This window comes from Pseudophryne corroboree, chromosome 7, assembly GCF_028390025.1.
Source record: "Pseudophryne corroboree isolate aPseCor3 chromosome 7, aPseCor3.hap2, whole genome shotgun sequence".
NCBI classification, from domain to species: Eukaryota; Metazoa; Chordata; class Amphibia; order Anura; family Myobatrachidae; genus Pseudophryne; species Pseudophryne corroboree.
In genome coordinates, this window is record NC_086450.1 from 18,354,715 (window position 1) to 18,375,322 (window position 20,608).

The following is a 20,608-nucleotide window of genomic DNA, read 5'->3' on the forward strand; positions in this document are numbered from 1 at the left end:
CTGTTCTTTTTAGCTAGCTGTTGCTGGTTTTGTTCTTGTTCTGTTGTGTGCTAGTTCGTTAGTCTCACCACTCGTCTTGTCATGTTTCCTCCTCTCAAGTATGTCCATATCCTTTGGCATGGTTTTCCTAAACTGGGCTGTGGTGGGGGAGGGGCATTGAGGGGAGGAGCCAGCACAACTTGTTCGAATAATTGTAGTTCACCGGCTCCTTTGGACCCCATATATACCCCATCGTACTAAGTGAACCCCAGTATCCCTTATGGACTACGAAAAAGGATTTACCAGTAGGTAATTAAAATCCTATTTTGTTCTCTTTTGAAACTCCATCATGTGTCGTTATATAATGAGATAAGTCTTTATTTGTTAAGTTTATTTATTAAAGGGGGTATAAAGACAGATTTGAACCCTTAGGGAGAGTACATAAAAAATTTGTCTTTTACATGTTTCTTTATAGCCGTTAACGACAAACAGTATAATCCACATATGAAATATTAGTACTGTTATTAAAATAATCAATAATATGTGCCAATGATAATTGAGAAGCTTAAATAAAAGCACAAAGTGCTGGACAACATATTTGCTGCATTGGGAAAATGTTTTTCATTGATGTAGTCGACAATGGACAAAATTCCAGCTGTGGTCTCCTCACACGTAGGTCTGATCTGCTCTTCAGGAAGTATAAATCCATATGTACCATTATCTCTAAGCTCAAATGTGTATGCTAGATCAATTCCCAGATCGGCAGCAAAATCCTGTGAGGAGCCAGAAGTGCTATCTGTTAATGAAAATAAAACAGGTATTAGCAAGTAGCTTGTTCTTCCGTTATATGTACTATAGAGATATCCCACATGTTTCATTATTAATGCCTCACATACCCCCAATGCTGTGGTATAATTAATCACAGATCACATTGCCTCCACACAGGTTCCCTGTAGAGATCACACTGCCCAATGACAGCGCCATCAGAACACAATGCCTCCATAAAGCCTTCTACCCTCTCAGATCATACAGCCCCCTCAGATTACACTGCCTCCACACAGCTCCCTCCACTCACAGGTCACACTGCCCCATGACAGCCCCATCAGATCACACTGCCTCCACACAGCTCCCTCCCCTCACAGGTCACACTGCCCCATGACAGCCCCCTCAGATCACACTGCCTCCACACAGCTCCCTCCACTCACAGGTCACACTGCCCCATGACAGCCCCCTCAGATCAAACTGCCTCCAAACAGCTCCCTCCCCTCACAGATCATACAGCTTCCCTCAGATCACACTGCCTCCACACAGCTCCCTCCACTCACAGGTCATACTGCCCCATGACAGCCCCCTCAGATCACACTGCCTCCACACAGCTCCCTCCACTCACAGGTCACACTGCCCCATGACAGCCCCCTCAGATCACACTACCTCCACACAGCTCCCTCCACTCACAGGTCATACAGCTTCCCTCAGATCACACTGCCTCCACACAGCTCCCGCCACTCACAGGTCATACAGCTTCCCTCATATCACTCTGCCTCCACACAGCTCCCCCCTCACAGATCATACAGCCCCCTCAGATCACACTGCCGCCACACAGCTCCCTCCACTCACAGGTCACACTGCCCCATGACAGCCCCCTCAGATCACACTGCCTCCACACAGCTCCCTCCACTCACAGGTCATACAGCTTCCCTCAGATCACACTGCCTCCACACAGCTCCCTCCCCTCACAGATCATACAGCCCCCTCAGATCACACTGCCTCCACACAGCTCCCGCCACTCACAGGTCATACAGCTTCCCTCAGATCACACTGCCTCCACACAGCTCCCTCCACTCACAGGTCACACTGCCCCATGACAGCCCCCTCAGATCACACTGCCTCCACACAGCTCCCTCCACTCACAGGTCATACAGCTTCCCTCAGATCACACTGCCTCCACACAGCTCCCGCCACTCACAGGTCATACAGCTTCCCTCATATCACTCTGCCTCCACACAGCTCCCCCCTCACAGATCATACAGCCCCCTCAGATCACACTGCCGCCACACAGCTCCCTCCACTCACAGGTCACACTGCCCCATGACAGCCCCCTCAGATCACACTGCCTCCACACAGCTCCCTCCCCTCACAGGTCACACTGCCCCATGACAGCCCCCTCAGATCACACTGCCTCCACACAGCTCCCTCCCCTCACAGGTCACACTGCCCCATGACAGCCCCCTCAGATCACACTGCCTCCACACAGCTCCCTCCCCTCACAGGTCACACTGCCCCATGACAGCCCCCTCAGATCACACTGCCTCCACACAGCTCCCTCCCCTCACAGATCATACAGCTTCCCTCAGATCACACTGCCTCCACACAGCTCCCTCCACTCACAGGTCATACTGCCCCATGACAGCCCCCTCAGATCACACTGCCTCCACACAGCTCCCTCCACTCACAGGTCACACTGCCCCATGACAGCCCCCTCAGATCACACTGCCTCCACACAGCTCCCTCCACTCACAGGTCATACAGCTTCCCTCAGATCACACTGCCCCCACACAGCTCCCTCCCCTCACAGATCATACAGCTTCCCTCATATCACACTGCCTCCACACAGCTCCCCCCTCACAGATCATACAGCCCCCTCAGATCACACTGCCGCCACACAGCTCCTTCCACTCACAGGTCACACTGCCCCATGACAGCCCCCTCAGATCACACTGCCGCCACACAGCTCCCTCCCCTCACAGGTCACACTGCCCCATGACAGCCCCCTCAGATCACACTGCCGCCACACAGCTCCCTCCCCTCACAGGTCACACTGCCCCATGACAGCCCCCTCAGATCACACTGCCTCCACACAGCTCCTTCCACTCACAGGTCATACAGCTTCCCTCAGATCACACTGCCTCCACACAGCTCCCTCCCCTCACTGATCATACAGACCCCTCAGATCACACTGCCTCCACACAGCTCCCTCCCCTCACAGATCATACAGCTTCCCTCAGATCACACTGCCTCCACACAGCTCCCTCCCCTCACAGATCATACAGCTTCCCTCAGATCACACTGCTTCCACACAGCTCCCACCCCTCACAGATCATACAGCTTCCCTCAGATCACACTGCCTCCATACAGCTCCCTCCCCTCACAGATCATACAGCCTCCCTCAGATCACACTGCCTCCATACAGCTCCCACCCCTCACAGATCATACAGCTTCCCTCAGATCACACTGCCTCCACACAGCTCCCTCCCCTCACAGATCATACAGCTTCCCTCAGATCACACTGCCTCCACACAGCTCCCTCTCCTCACAGATCATACAGCCCCCCTCAGATCACACTGCCTCCACACAGCTCCCTCCCCTCACAGATCATACAGCTTCCCTCATATCACACTGCCTCCACACAGCTCCCTCCCCTCACAGATCATACAGCTTCCCTCATATCACACTGCCTCCACACAGCTCCCTCCCCTCACAGATCATACAGCTTCCCTCAGATCACACTGCCTCCACACAGCTCCCTCTCCTCACAGATCATACAGCCTCCCTCAGATCACACTGCCTCCATACAGCTCCCACCCCTCACAGATCATACAGCTCCCCTCAGATCACACTGCCTCCACACAGCTCTCTCCCCTCACAGATCATACAGCTTCCCTCAGATCACACTGCCTCCACACAGCTCCCTCCCCTCACAGATCATACAGCTTCCCTCAGATCACACTGCCTCCACACAGCTCCCTCCCCTCACAGATCATACAGCCCCCTCAGATCACACTGCCTCCACACAGCTCCCTCCCCTCACAGATCATACAGCCCCCTAAGATCACACTGCCTCCACACAGCTCTCTCCCCTCACAGATTATACAGCCTCCCTCAGATCACACTACCTCCACACAGCTCCCTCCCCTCACAGATCATACAACCCCCTCAGATCACACTGCCTCCACACAGCTCTCTCCCCTCACAGATCATACAGCCTCCCTCAGATCACACTGCCTCCATACAGCTCCCACCCCTCACAGATCATACAGACCCCTTAGATCACACTGGCTCCATACAGCTCCCTCCCCTCACAGATCATACAGCTTCCCTCAGATCACACTGCCTCCACACACCTCCCTCCACTCACAGATCATACAGCTCCCTCCCCCCACAGATCATACAGCCTCCCTCAGATCACACTGCCTGCACACAGCTCCCTCCCCTCACATATCATACAGCCCCTCTCAGATCACACTGCCTCCACACAGCTCCCTCCCCTCACAGATCATACAGCTTCCCTCAGATCACACTGCCTCCACACAGCTCCCTCCCCTCACAGATCATACAGCCCCCTCATATCACACTGCCTCCACACAGCTCCCACCCCTCACAGATCAAACAGCCTCCCTCAGATCACACTGCCTCCACACAGCTCCCTCCCCTCACAGATCATACAGCCTCCCTCAGATCATACTGCCTCCACACAGCTCCCACCCCTCACAGATCAAACAGCCTCCCTCAGATCACACTGCCTCCACACAGCTCCCACCCCTCACAGATCAAACAGCCTCCCTCAGATCATACTGCCTCCACACAGCTCCCTCCACTGAGAGATCATATAACCTCCCACAGATCACACAGCTCCCTCCCCTCAAAGATCGTACAGCCCTCCTCAGATCACACTGCCTCAACACAGCTCCCTCCCCTCACAGATCATACACCCTCCTCTCAGATCACACTGTCTCCACACAGCCCTAATCCCTCACACATCTTGCAGCCCCCCTCACAGCCCCCTTCAGTTCACACTGCCCACCCCCCTCACAGATCACTGCCTGCAGTAGTGCAATGCACACAATTTACTGCCCTCAGCCACCACCACTCTGACTCCCCTTCCTTTGTCCCCGACCCCTGCACCGCCAAGGGCCTGAAACAAGGTTCTTCCGGTGAAGGGGATCTCCAGTGGCAGGTTAGTTCAGGTGGAATACTGAAATGTATATACAAATGGGCACCTGTTGCATTTATTCTGTGATACTGAGGTGTCTTTACTTTTGAATGGAGCATGTAAGCGCCAATGTCTCAATGTGAAAATGTATGTATTGTTGCCTATACTATACCACCCCACCCACCTTACAGCATCACAGTGACCACCATATACTGCAGGGAGCATCAGTGACCACCATATAGTGCACAGAGTAATATGGTAACCACCATACAATGCAGAGACCATTAGATAATGATGACAGTATCAATGGCCCCCATGTAATACAGAGAGCATGGCAGTGAGGGGCTCAGGAGTGCAGAGGATTTGACCCCTCATGCAATTTCATGACCATGCACCCAGCAGCATGTGGGGGTTACGCAGCACATGAAATAAGGTCACAATGGAGCATTTGCCCCCCGGCAACACAACATGGTTTAACCAACTTTCTACAGTATCTTTCTTTTATCATGCAATGACACATAATCTATTCACAAGAAATAGCTACAGTACTGGAAGCAACATAAACTGAAATGATCAGGTTGTGATTGTATACTTTCTAAATCTTTACTGCTGAGAAGTTGTGTGTTCTATAAATGGTACTTAGTGTACTCTCACCACTTTATCTTCCATGATATCTCAATGCATAGAATGCTGAATACAATATTTGGGTGTGTATCTGTGGCTTATGACACCATGGATCATCCTCTACTACTGCACATCCTTCAACCCACTGGTCTCTCTGGCACCATTCTTTCTTGGTTCTCCTCCTACCTCACCAACCACTCCTGATTCTACCTCTGGTTCTATTTTCCCCAATCCTCCAGGGTTCTATCCTTGGCCCAAGCTCTTTTCTGTGTACAATTTCTCCATGGGTGAAATCATCTGCCTACAGTACCACCTTTATCTCTCTCAGGTGTCCAGTTGCCTCTCCACAATCTCCTCCTGGATGTCAGAGTGCTTTCTCAAACTCAACATGGCCAAAACTGAATTCATTGTCTTCTCTCCATCTAGAGTCTCCTCCCCTCCCAGCCTCTATCACTGTCGATAACTTTGCTATCACCTCTGTTCCCCAACTCTACTAATTAGAGTGATTGAGTCATTCTTGACTATTCCTTTTCCTTCAACCCCCACATTCAAACTCTTGCCCTATCTTATCTGTTCCGGCTCCACAACATTGCTCACTTCAGACCCTTCCTCTCCATGGAAGCCACCAAAACCATTGTCCACTCACTCAGCCTTCTCCTAACTGGCCTCCCCTTCTGCCTTCTTGCTCTCTTCAATCTGTACTCAGTGATTCATCTGCTGCCACTCCACATCCACCAAGCCTTTCACTGGCTGCCTTTCACCTACAGTATTCTCTTCTAACTCCTCACCACCACGTACAAAGCCCTCTCCAACTCCACTAGTACCTAGATCTCCATCCTTATCTCCATACACACTCCCTCACACCATATTTGGTTGGCCAATGACTGTCACCTTTCCTCCCCTCTGGTTACCACATCTCATTCCAGAATCCAAGACTGCTCTCGTTCTGCCCCCAGCATTGGAACAATCGCCTACATCTATTAGACTATTCCCATTGCTTTAAGCAGGCGCTGAAAACCCATCTGTTCATAAAAGCATTCAAGTCCACCATTAAACCATATCACCATGTAGCCTACCTCACCTTCTTGACCCTCCTACTTTCATACTATCACTACTTGCCCTTAGTTTCCTTTATACTGGCTCACTCCTTATGTCTTCCATTTGTCTCACCCTTTCCCTTCATACTGTAAGCTCCATGAGCAGGAGGATCCTGCAAGCTCCCTCCTGTTCTCATTACCCACTTCTCTTACACACCAGCTACACTCTACACCTCCTCCTTTGGGCTCTCTGCCTCCGGGCTTCTCTCCAAAGTTGTTTTCTCTGACGTCCTAGTGGATGCTGGGGACTCCGTAAGGACCATGGGGAATAGCGGCTCCGCAGGAGACTGGGCACAAAAGTAAAGCTTTAGAACTACCTGGTGTGCACTGGCTCCTCCCCCCATGACCCTCCTCCAAGCCTCAGTTAGATTTTTGTGCCCGAACGAGAAGGGTGCACACTAGGTGGCTCTCCTGAGCTGCTTAGTGAAAAGTTTAGTTTCAGGTTTTTTATGTTCAGTGAGACCTGCTGGCAACAGGCTCACTGCATCGAGGGACTAAGGGGAGAAGAAGCGAACTCACCTGCGTGCAGAGTGGATTGGGCTTCTTAGGCTACTGGACATTAGCTCCAGAGGGACCGATCACAGGCCCAGCCATGGATAGGTCCCAGAGCCGCGCCGCCGGCCCCCTTACAGAGCCAGAAGACAGAAGAGGTCCGGAAAATCGGCGGCAGAAGACGTCCTGTCTTCAACAAGGTAGCGCACAGCACTGCAGCTGTGCGCCATTGCTCTCAGCACACTTCACACTCCGGTCACTGAGGGTGCAGGGCGCTGGGGGGGGGGGGCGCCCTGAGACGCATTAAAAACACTTTGGATGGCAAAAAATGCATCACATATAGCTCCTGGGCTATATGGATGAATTTAACCCCTGCCAGAATACACAGAAAAACGGGAGATAAGGCCGCCGAGAAGGGGGCGGAGCCTATCTCCTCAGCACACTGGCGCCATTTTCCCTCACAGCTCCGTTGGAGGGAAGCTCCCTGGCTCTCCCCTGCAGTCACTACACTACAGAAAGGGTTAAAAAAGAGAGGGGGGCACTAATTACGCGCAGTATTAAAAATACAGCAGCTATAAGGGGAAAAACACTTATATAAGGTTATCCCTGTATATATATAGCGCTCTGGTGTGTGCTGGCAAACTCTCCCTCTGTCTCCCCAAAGGGCTAGTGGGGTCCTGTCCTCTATCAGAGCATTCCCTGTGTGTGTGCTGTGTGTCGGTACGTTTGTGTCGACATGTATGAGGAGAAAAATGATGTGGAGACGGAGCAGATTGCCTGTAATAGTGATGTCACCCCCTAGGGGGTCGACACCTGAGTGGATGAACTGTTGGAAGGAATCAGTGTCAGCTCTGTATAAAAGACAGTGGTTGACATGAGACAGCCGGCTACTCAGCTTGTGCCTGTCCAGACGTCTCATAGGCCGTCAGGGGCTCTAAAGCGCCCGTTACCTCAGATGGCAGATATAGACGCCGACACGGATACTGACTCCAGTGTCGACGGTGAAGAGACAAATGTGACTTCCAGTAGGGCCACACGTTACATGATTGAGGCAATGAAAAATGTTTTACACATTTCTGATAATACGAGTACCACCAAAAAGGGGTATTATGTTCGGTGAGGAAAAACTACCTGTAGTTTTCCTGAATCTGAGAAATTAAATGAGGTGTGTGATGATGCGTGGGTTTCCCCCGATAACAACTGATAATTTCTAAAATGTTATTGGCATTATATCCTTTCCCGCCAGAGGTTAGGGTGCGTTGGGAAACACCCCCTAGGGTGGATAAAGCGCTCACAAGCTTGTAAGAACAAGGGCTCTACCCTCTCCTGAGATGGCCGCCCTTAAGGATCCTGCTGATAGAAAGCAGGAGGGTATCCTAAAATGTATTTACACACATACTGGTGTTATACTGCGACCAGCAATCGCCTCAGCCTGGATGTGCAGTGCTGGGTTGGCGTGGTTGGATTCCCTGACTGAAAATATTGATACCCTAGATAGGGACAGTATATTATTGCCTATAGAGCATTTAAAAGATGCATTTCTATATATGCGTGATGCACAGCGGAATATTTAGACAACAATAAACTGCTTTAACAGCGCCTCACGGACCAAATAAATCAAATTTCCCTGATAAATGCGCAGCTGAAAACACTATGTGGGTGTTAGATTAAGGACAATAAAAACAAAAGAATCAGCTGCGCAGATTAGCAGGAAAAAAGGATACTAAAAAAGAGTTAGAGAGCCGATGTATGGATATAATAGATTTAATAACTAAAAATTGTTGCTAAAATGTAACAATACACCAATAAAAGCACACCATGAAAACACGTATCAAATTCAATAGACACCTGGTGTGTCAGTTCTCTAGATGGAAAAGTCCACTAGGTTTAAAGTCCAGCTGATGTTAAAAGCTGTGAGTGGTGATAGCCGCAAAGATGGAGACTAGAGGTACAGTGATTAATGATTCGGATGAATGTCCCAAATATTCAGATTGTGGGTGAAAACGGCATTGAACACAGTATAATACCTCTCCTATTTGTGGGCTGGTTCCAGAGCCGAGAGTCCTCGGCAAGGTGTCCTGCAATGCCCACTGATGCGACTGCCGCAATGGAGAGGAGAGCCGTGAGTTCACTGGCGGGGAGCCGTATGCTGATGTGAGTGGCTGGAGGGAAAGACCCAAGTCCGCGGTAAATCCGAATTCTCTGTGGAAAGTATGGAGCGACTGGCGGGGAAAACAAACCCGCAGTTTCTTCCAGGAGCAGTTACCTTAGCAAGGTGTGCTGGAGGAGGCGTGGCCTAACGCGTTTCGTCACGTGACCCGTGACTTTATTAAAGTCACGTGTCACGTGACTAAACGCGTTAGGCCACGCCTCCTCCAGCACACCTTGCTAAGGTAACTGCTCCTGGAAGAAACTGCGGGTTTGTTTTCCCCGCCAGTCGCTCCATACTTTCCACAGAGAATTCGGATTTACCGCGGACTTGGGTCTTTCCCTCCAGCCGCTCACATCAGCATACGGCTCCCCGCCAGTGAACTCACGGCTCTCCTCTCCATTGCGGCAGTCGCATCAGTGGGCATTGCAGGACACCTTGCCGAGGACGCTCGGCTCTGGAACCAGCCCACAAATAGGAGAGGTATTATACTGTGTTCAATGCCGTTTTCACCCACAATCTGAATATTTGGGACATTCATCCGAATCATTAATCACTGTACCTCTAGTCTCCATCTTTGCGGCTATCACCACTCACAGCTTTTAACATCAGCTGGACTTTAAACCTAGTGGACTTTTCCATCTAGAGAACTGACACACCAGGTGTCTATTGAATTTGATACGTGTTTTCAAGGTGTGCTTTTATTGGTGTATTGTTACATTTTAGCAACAATTTTTAGTTATTAAATCTATTATATCCATACATCGGCTCTCTAACTCTTTTTTAGTATCCTTTTTTCCTGCTAATCTGCGCAGCTGATTCTTTTGTTTTTACAGCGGAATATTTGCCGACTGGCATCAAGTCTAAGTGCGTTGTCCATTTCTGCCAGTAGAGGGTTATGGACACGACAGTGGTCAGGTGATGCGGATTCCAAACGGCATTTGGAAGTATTGCCTTATTAAGGGGAGGAGTTATTTGGGGTCGGTCTTTCAGACCTAGTGGCCACGGCAACAGCTGGGAAATCCACGTTTGTACCCCAGGTCGCCTCTCAACATAAGAAGACGCCGTATTATCAGGCGCAGTCTTTTCGTGGGCAAGCGGGCAAAAGGTTCCTCATTTCTTCCCCGTGACAGAGGGAGAGGAAAAAGGCTGCAGAAATCAGCCAGTTCCCAGGAACAGAAGCCCTCTCCCGCCTCTGCCAAGCCCTGAGTATGACGCTGGGGCTTTACAAGCAGAATCAGGCACGGTGGGGGCCCGTCTCAATGAATTTCAGCGCGCAGTGGGCTCACTCGCAAGTAGACCCCTGGATCCTTCAGGTGATATCTCAGGGGTACAAATTGGAATTCGAGACGTCTCCCCCTCGCCGTTTCCTAAAGTCGGCTTTACCGATGTCTCCTTCTGACAGGGAGGCAGTTTTGGAAGCCATTCACAAGCTGTATTCCCAGCAGGTGATAATCAAGGTACCCCTCCTGCAACAGGGAACGGGGTATTATTCCACACTGTTGTGGTACCGAAGCCGGACGGCTCGGTGAGACCGATTCTAAATCTAAAATCTTGGAGACTTACATACGGAGGTTCAAATTCAAGATTGAGTCACTCAGAGCAGTGATTGCGAACCTGGATGAAGGGGACTACATGATGTCTCGGGACATCAAGGTTGCTTACCTTCATGTCCAAATTTACCCTTCTCACCAAGGGTACCTCAGGTTTATGGTACAGAACTGTCACTATCAGTTTCAGACGCTGCCGTATGGATGGTCCACGGCACCCCGGGTCTTTACCAAGGTAATGGCCGAAATGATGATACTCGTTCGAAGGAAGGGAATTTTAGTTATCCCTTACTTGGACGATTCCCTGATAAGGGTAAGATCCAGGGAACAGTTGGAGGTCGGTGTAGCACTATCTCAGGTAGTGTTGCGGCAGCACGATTGGATTCTCAATATTCCAAAATCGCAGCTGATTCCGACGACTCGTCTTCTGTTCCTAGGGATGATCCTGGACACAGTCCAGAAAAAGGTGTTTCTCCCGGAGGAGAAAGTCAGGGAGTTATCCGAGCTAGTCGGGAACCTCCTATAACCGAGCCAAGTCTCAGTACATCAATGAAAGGGTTCTGGGAAAAATGGTGGCTTCCTACGAAGCAATCCCATTCGGCAGATTCCACGCAAGAACTTTCCAGTGGGACCTGCTGGACAAATGGTCCGGGTCGCATCTTCAGATGCATCAGCGGATAACCCTGTCACCAAGCACAAGGGTGTCTCTCCTGTGGTGGTTGCAGAGTGCTCATCTTCTAGAGGGCCGCAGATTCGACATTCAGGACTGGGTCCTGGTGACCACGGATGCCAGCCTGCGAGGCTGGGGAGCAGTCACACAGGGAAGGAATTTCCAGAGCTTATGGTCAAGCCTGGAGACATCACTTCACATAAATATCCTGAAGCTAAGGGCCATTTACAATGCTCTAAGCTCAGCAAGACCTCTGGTTCAAGGTCACCCGGAGTTGATCCTTTCGGACAACATCACGGCAGTCACCCACGTAAACAGACAGGGTGACACAAGAAGCAGGAGGGCAAAAATATGTTGCGTGGTGCGAGGCCAGTAAGGCCCCGACGGAGGAATTTTTCAACTAGGTCGATTCCTACATTTCCTGCAAACAGGAGTGTCTATGGGCCTGAAATGGGGGTCCATTAAGGTTCAAATTTCGGCCCTGTCAATTTTCTTCCAAAAAGAACTAGCTTCAGTCCCTGAAGTTCAGATGTTTGTGAAAGGGGTACTGTATATACAGCCTCCTTTTGTGCCTCCAGTGGCACCTTGGGATCTAAATGTAGTTTTTGGGTTCCAAAAGTCACATTGGTTTGAACCACTTAAATATGTGGAGTTAAAATATCTCACATGGAAAGTGGTCATGCTGTTGGCCCTGGCCTGGGCCAGGTGCGTGTCAGAATTGGCGGCTTTATCCTGTAAAAGCCCTCATCTGATTTTCCATTCGGACAGGGCGGAATTGAGGACTTGTCCTCAGTTTCTCCCTAAGGTGGTTTTCAGCGTTTCACCTGAATCAACCTATTGTGGTGCCTGCGGCTACTAGGGACTTGGAGGACTCCAAGTTGCTAGACGTTGTCAGGGCCCTGGAAATATAGGTTTCCAGGACGGCTGGAGTCAGAAAATCTGACTCGTTGTTTATTCTGTATGCACCCAACAAGCTGGGTGCTCCTGCTTCTAAGCAGACTATTGCTCGTTGGATTTGTAGTACAATTCAGCTTGCACATTCTGTGGCAGGCCTGCCACAGCCAAAATCTGTAAAAGCCCATTCCACAAGGAAGGTGGGCTCATCTTGGGCGGCTGCCCGAGGGGTCTCGGCTTTACAACTTTGCCGAGCAGATACTTGGTCAGGAGAAAATACGTTTGTAAAATTCTACAAATTTGATACCCTGGCTGAGGAGGACCTGGAGCTCTCTCATTCGGTGCTGCAGAGTCATCCGCACTCTCCCGCCCGTTTGGGAGTTTTGGTATAATCCCCATGGTCCTTACGGAGTCCCCAGCATCCACTAGGACGTCAGAGAAAATAAGAATTTACTTACCGATAATTCTATTTCTCGTAGTCCGTAGTGGATGCTGGGCGCCCATCCCAAGTGCGGATTGTCTGCAATACTGGTACATAGTTATTGTTACAAAAAAAATCGGGTTATTGCTGTAGTGAGCCATCTTTTCTAGAGGCTCCTCTGTTATCATGCTGTTAACTGGGTTCAGATCACAAGTTGTACGGTGTAATTGGTGTGGCTGGTATGAGTCTTACCCGGGATTCAAAATCCTTCCTTATTGTGTACGCTCGTCCGGGCACAGTATCCTAACTGAGGCTTGGAGGAGGGTCATAGGGGGAGGAGCCAGTGCACACCAGGTAGTTCTAAAGCTTTACTTTTGTGCCCAGTCTCCTGCGGAGCCGCTATTCCCCATGGTCCTTACGGAGTCCCCAGCATCCACTACGGACTATGAGAAATAGAATTATCGGTAAGTAAATTCTTATTTTCTTTTCTTCTGCATTAGGCCTATTATCTGCGTCTACGCTAACAGGTACAGGTTTCAGCTTATGCTGAATATTTACATTGGACCCCTTGCATCAGTGGCTGTATTGAGAGTTTGTTACTTGTCTACTGTACTGTACAGTTCTCTGTACTGTACTTTTTTCCCCTGTACTTTATTATTGTTTGCCCTATGTATGGCGCTGCGGACCACTTGTAGCACCCTATAAATAAAGTATTTATTATTATTATTATTATTATTATTATTAATAATAATAATAATAATAATAATAATAATAATACAAGTACAAATACTACACAAAATAGTTAATATTTCAGACTAAAATAATGTGTCCAGATTTATCATCATTATCTTGTTCTAGAAGCTTACACAGTATAGTAGATGATGATCCAACGTCATATTGTGTACCATATAGCTTCGTTATTTCGGTAGCGGAATTCAGCCCCACGGCCATCTGTAATTAAATATTTGAAAGAAAAAATGGTTAATTTCTGAATTTATCTAATATCTCAAAATAAATATCCTGTTGTTAGTGATCCCCAGGTCTATGAATTTTGTTTATTTGGTTTGGGACTACTGGGGTCCGGTAGAAGTGATGTCACCGCATTGAATCTCAGGTATGGAGCAGTAGCGTGGGTGGCAATCAGATTAGATAAATTTATATTGTTCAGGTAGAAAGTTTGTATTGTTCACCCAATGATATTTTGCTTTTAATGGTCTGGTGTCTTAATCTCTCTTTTAATTCACCCATATACTGTACTACATTGTATAATGCTTTAGTCTTTCACATTTTCCTCTCTGTGGGCAAGTATGAGTTTATGTTCCTCCAAAAATCAAATATTTCAATACCCCCTGTTTAAATTGGTTTCAGAATACAGCATTCGTAATGTAGGCAGTGCTGGGAGCAACATGCTGTGGCCCAGGACACTGTAAAACCTTTATTAGAAATGTCTCCACAATAAATAATATTACTGCAGAGTCCAAATTACTGATGAGACTAATATAGCTACAGCACTCTCTCCTCAGGGACCAGTCCAGTGGACTAACTCCCAGAGACATTGGAGGTGCTGGCAGCCATGCACCAGCTGTCGGGGAAGGGGGTCTTCTAGAAGGAAAGAAATTTGCTACAGTCAAAGCTGACTGCTGTCCAAGTTCACAAACCCCCTTTGCAGCCCCCTTCAGCTGAAGAGTCCTGAAATGTGTGACAACAGATCAAAGTGTGTACTGTATAAGGTGAGCTACAGTTCTGCTGTTGTGTCTTATATGATGAAAGAAAGGAGAGCAGAAGTTGTTTATGGAAATTAACTAATTATTATAATAAAACTTTAAGGGGGGTTCTATCAAAGCTTGGAAAGAGATAACATTTTGAGAGATAAAATAGCAACCAATCCGCTCTTTGGGGCTAATTCAGTAAGGATAGCAAATTTGCTATCCTTTTCCTAGCATGCTGGGGGCCGCCCATCCCCGGGAAAGGCGCCCAGCATGTTGACCGGAGCATCCCCCCTTCTTCAACAATCAGAAATTGCGAGTGATACAGTCAGGAGCCAGTAGAGCACCCTGATACAGTTCCGGCTCAGACCCTTCAACAATGCAGCCGCTGACATTGGTAGAGTGTGTCATGGGATTTCCCGTCAGTATCCCACCTGACACTTTACCAGAGGTGGCCGCTGCAATGCTGATGGGGCTGAGCTGGCACTGTGCAAGTGTGCTTTATTAGCTCACCTCACTTCCAAGTAATGCTCCACTGAGGGGGGGGGGGGGGGGGGGGGGGAGTGCTATATGGGCTCTGCGCTCTTCCAAGTTATGCTCCGGTGTATGTGTGTAGGGGGAGGTGGGGGGGTTTGGGGAGATTTTTCATCAGTTTACTTAGTGGGGGGCCCCACAATTTAGTTGACCATGGGCCCCCGTAAGCATTAATCCAGCCTGTACTTTATCTCTCTCCACTTTATCCCCTCTAAGGTTTGATACATGTCTCCCACAGTGATTGCCACCAGTTATCCAACATCCAAAAGAGAGTCTTTGATATAAACCTATTTGGCCACTTACCATTTCCTCATGGTTGGCAGAAGCATTTGTGGTGTACCCGTACGGAAAGAGAATGAGTTGGCTGTATGAGTGCATTGTCAGGAAACATAAGATATCAGATTTTAGACCACTCAGCAGCTGAGACACAGCTTGGACCTCCGGTTCTGAGGCTGGGCCAGGTCCACAGTATGTATTGCTGCTACAAACAGTGGATGCACCAATTGCTAAAAGGCAAGATGTACAAAATGGTTAGCCGGATACATTACAATTCATTTCATACAAGGAACAAATACAATTGGGATACTTTATAAGGCTACAGATGGAGTAAAATCGCCAATGTAACTCTAGAATGCATAAAGTAACGCATTGGCCATTTTTCAAATAGCAGATCAGGTCCAGACTATGGAAGGTGGGCATTTGCCTAGGGTCCATAGCTCCAGATACTGGTGTGACCACATTCAAAGATGAAGTCTAGATTATTTTCTTTGAATTTGTTACTTTGCAGGTTTATATTACATAACATAAAGGATTGTTTATAAATCCAGCTAAGGGTTTGGCTAGAGACCGTCTTTAGGGCTAAACTCAATGGACCCATCCTTAGATCAACCATTGTACCAGAATGATGAGACAGAAAGATTCTGCTGCATGTGGACTATTTATTCAAGGTTTGAAAAAAAAAAAAAAAAAAAAAAAAAGTGTTTTTAATTTAAAATCTATTCTCTGTAAATAAATTTACATTATTGCCAGCTTGAAGTATTTAAAACCGTTTTCATGAAATCATTTGAAATGCACGGGTGTGATACATTTAGCCGGCGTTCGGGATGATGGCCATCACATGACTGTCTCCGGGATCGTGGATAGGAGAATGGCAGAGAATGGCAACAGGTTTTGGGGTTAACTACCCTAAATGCTGCCACCCCCACCACCCTAACCCCCCTTGGTGGCGACTAGGGCTGAATCTAGGTGGGTGGTGGCTACGGCTAAATTTCGGGGGTTGCAGCTACACATAACCACACCTCTAGTGCCTAACCATAACCCCCCTATAATACCCAATCCTATCCTGCCCCATGGCCCTTAGCCTAATACCCACCCCGATGCTTACCGACGGGATGTCAGCTGTCAGTGTCCCGGCACCGTTCTTCTAAGTGTGACACCCCACCAGAAGGAACTCTTCTTCCCTGTGCATGTTTATTGTGGAGTGCCTGATTACTGTAATAGAATCTTTATGTGATAACAATATATATGGATGCACAGGTACATTGTGCCCCGTGTACAGTGGGCCAGAGAGTGCCCTTTATTATGTGCACCATACATTGGTGGCAGTGGATGAGCTGGGTGACAACTGGAGCTGCGCACCCTTGCCTCCTCTCCTAAAGGACCAACCGGTAAGTCCCCAGTTTCTCTTCAACGGCTGCCAGGTGCCCTATAGTTCCTGTGCAGTGGTACACATGGACATGCCAGCAGTCTTTAATCACACGCCGGCTGCACAGGAAGTCAAGGGCACCTGGCAGCCATTGAAGAGAAACTGGGGACTTACTGGTTGATCCCTGAGGAGAGGAGGCAAGGCTGCGCTGCTCTGGTTGTTACCCTGAGTGTGGGCTTCTGCATCATCTCTCCCAGCAGAGGCGGATTGGCCATAGCGTTTGCAGGGAAGATTCCCGGTGGTCCGACGCACCCGTGGGGCCTATTTTGTTTGAGGACATGAGGTCCTATTTATAGACATAATGAATAAGATGCTAAATAATTTGCATATATGAAAATTACTCTGCCACTTAGCCTGTGATTGCAGAGGATCTAGAGCACAGGTTCTCAAATTTGGTCCTCAGGACCTCACACGGTTAATGTTTTGCAGGTCACCAGAAGATTTTTAAAATGTGGCAGTTGGAGATACACAGTGCACCTGCCGGGTGACATGAAAAACTTGAACCATGTGGGGACTGAGTTTGAGAACCACTGATCTAGTGTATGCTCTGTCTGCCTGCTTGGCTGATATATAAGATTGAGTGAATAGTGATTGGGATACGGTTGGTGTAATAAGCAAGAAAATATATCTTTCTAAAGAATGATATAGTTTCCTAAATTCTGAAGGTGTATCATATAATGTGCTCATAATATGTAATTTTATTTCTTTTTATCTTCCCCCTTGATGCTGGACATCCCCACTATCTGGAAAGTCTTGGGGGGAGGGTGCTGCTGCCATGGCCCATGGCTAGACCTTACACCTCTGGTGCTGCCCGTGTGGGGCCACTAGTACAATTTTTTCCAGGGCCGCTTTTTGGTCCCAATCCGCCCCTGTCTCCCAGTCAGCATGAGGGAGAGTGGGTCCAGCAGCGGCGAGGCGGAGCTACCCTGATGTTAGACCAGCCAGTGGGATGGAACGGAGGTGCGGCTTACTGACCACGGACACGCCAGGAGGCAGTACTGCGGCAGGTCGGGAGGCGGAGCTCTTACAGACTGACGGAGGAGACGCTCCTTTTGGCTCCCTTGTAATAAAGACTGCAGTAGGCGGCTCCGGAGGTGGCTCCCTTGCAGCGGCCACGACAAGAGGCGGACTGGGGGTGGAGATTGAGATCCCTGCGAGATCAAAGGTAGTGCGGGGGTGGGCCTCCCTTTTCCCTCTGTTTGAGCATCAGGAACAACAGCCCTTTCCCTAGACAGGGTACCTTCACTGCCAGTGCATTGATGGTGCTATGCCTTAGATAGTGACTTCATGCGTGGTCCTGAACTAGTATAGTCCAGAGACATATTGAGACAGCAAAGCCACATTATAGGGGCTCCTCTCTCTATCCTCTTTATTGTAAGGAGCACCTCTTTTAAAGACAGTTGCAGTGACACTAAACCAGCTATAGAGGTGGGGAATTGCGAGAGCTAATTGATAATTCCCCTCAGCACATCCGACTGTGAAAAGTAGGAATAGCTGTATAAGTTATACCACATAAACTAATATCCAGTTGTAACACAGCAGCCTTTATCCATACGGCTGTTCAAGTGCTACACAGTAGCTGGATAATGGAGTAGTGTACAGCAAGAGATACAAAGTATCAGTGGCAGGGGTGTGGTATGGTATGCCGGCGGCCGGGCTCCCGGCGACCAGCATACTGCGCCGGAAGCCCAACCGCCGGCATACCGACAGCGTGGCGAGCGCAAATGAGCCCCTTGCGGGCTTGCTGCGGGCACGGTGGCGCGCTATGTGCGCCACGCTATTTATTCTCCCTCCAGGGGGGTCGTGGACCCCCACGAGGGAGATAAATTGTCGGCTGTCGGGATTCCGGCGCCGGTATACTGTGCGCCGGGATCCCGACAGTCGGCAACCTGAAGACCACTTAGTGGCAGAACTTGTGTCAGAGAGACGGCAGACCAGGGACCAGGCACTTGTGTTGTAATTCATTTGCACTAGGTACCAGGAAAAGCTGACAGATTTTCTGGAACAGAGTAGTTTTCCCTCAGGAGCAACACTGACTTATAGTATAGACTGCAGCACCCATAGGATATCAGACAAGAACGATTAAGCTCTGTTTACGCTTAACCCGGGCAACGAACAATAAGAGAGTTCTCGCTAACACATATTCAGCTGTGCACGTGCTCTAAGGGATTTGTTACTTTACTTTCATACCTTGGTGTGGGGATAAAGGGAGTTTGGGTGTAATCTACTGTTCTTGCAAGATATGAATATTTTGCAGATAATTTGACATTTAATGTGAGGTTTATCTTAGTTTAGAGCTTATATAATTAAATTAACTAACAGGTTGTTACGTATAGCAAGTCAGATTCAGCCTAGTATTGAATTTCGCAAAGTTGTGTAGAAGGGGTTTAATGTCTTACAGGGACGAAACGCAGGCGGAGAGATCACAACTACTATCCAGTTCCTGTGCAATAAAAATAACTTGTGTTAAATGTATGAATTCACCATATCTGCAATGTCATAACGTATGCCTTTTCAATGTAATTAATTGTATGTGGATTCTCCTGTGGAGGACAGCCATAAGCCAATAAATTGAGTATTCTTTTGTGCTGGGGAGTGACGTCTCGGAATTGAGCTTTCTTATACCTCTCTCTGACTCTCACAGAGGAAAAGGTAACTCAGCGCATATCCAGATTGTTACATAGGCAGTGTCGAGATTCCAGCGCTGGTCACCTGACGGGATGCCAAACGTATCCCAAACACACATAGGACCCCATTCTGAGTTGGAGGCGTACTCAAGTTGTATCTTATATCGGCCACAACTTGCCCCTTTTTTATTTTTAAGGTACATGCAAATCTTTTCAGCTGTGCTTCTTTTTCCCCAGGCAACTTGGTCCCTGGGCCAAGGGGGCTGGATGTAGGAGTTGCAGGGGGTGTGTGTGATTTTTTGGGACTTCCATATACTGTAGGCAAAACATTGTCTTATGTCGTGAACTTACTGCACCAATGTCCATCAAAATTTCTATTGAGATCAACCCCGTAGCAAGTTCCATTGTTATGCGGTGAACGCGATTTTCTCCAGAGACGTTCCTATGTATAAATATAAAATAAAATCATTTATATAAATAAAATGTGGGTAGCCAAAAATCAATTAAAATGAAAATGAATCACATACAAGTTCTAACATCTTGAGTACGTCTATGTTTAAAACAGCAATATCTCACCCCACAGCAGATGACGTAGAGTTTACATGGATTCTGTGTTTCTATTAATTTAAACACTTTATGTGCTAGATTTACAAAGCGGCGGTAAATCTTGCAAGAAAGTTTAGACTAACAGCGTCACTGTGTCACCAAGATAAGGGATGGCGCCGAACTCTTCAGAGTGATGTAAAAACCAGAATTCCAGGAACAAATTGTTAGCATCTTATGTTAGAATTCTTTTTGTTCTGCGGGCCTAATTCAAGGTGGATCGCAAAAGCAAAATCTTCCTCTGATGGGCAAAACCATGTACAATTCAGGGCATGTGTAACATGTGCAGAGAGAGTTACATTTGGGTGGGCTGTGTTCAAACTGAAATCTAAATTGCAGTGTAAAAATAAAGCAGCCCGTATTTACTCTGCACAGAAACAAAGGGGGTCATTTTGAGTTGATGGCTCGCTGCCGTTTTCCGCAGCGCAGCGATCAGGTCACTACTGCGCATGCACCGCAATGCGCGTGCACTTTGTACTGGTACAAAGCGGATCATTGCTATGCGATGGATTTAATGAAGAATCCATTTGCACCGGCGATCGCAAGGAGATTGACAGGAAGAAGGCGTTTGTGGGTGGCAACTGACCGTTTTCTGGGAGTGTTTGGAAAAACGCAGGCGTGTCCAGG

At 48.3% G+C, this 20,608-nt stretch overlaps 1 protein-coding gene across 2 annotated transcripts in view; it reads right to left on the reverse strand.

Annotated features, from left to right (window-relative positions):
• Positions 1–387: 387 nt before the first annotated feature.
• LOC134943269 (carboxypeptidase O-like) overlaps positions 388–20,608 on the reverse strand; it is an 88,328-nt gene continuing 68,107 nt past the window's right edge. For both annotated transcript variants that reach the window (XM_063932209.1, XM_063932208.1), the window contains 4 exons: positions 19,730–19,820; positions 15,350–15,552; positions 13,673–13,757; positions 388–775 (listed from right to left, as the gene is read on the reverse strand). In XM_063932209.1, coding sequence (XP_063788279.1) covers positions 513–775; positions 13,673–13,757; positions 15,350–15,552; positions 19,730–19,820 — 642 coding nt within the window. In that variant the 3' untranslated portion in view covers positions 388–512. The remainder of the gene's footprint in view (positions 776–13,672; positions 13,758–15,349; positions 15,553–19,729; positions 19,821–20,608) is intronic.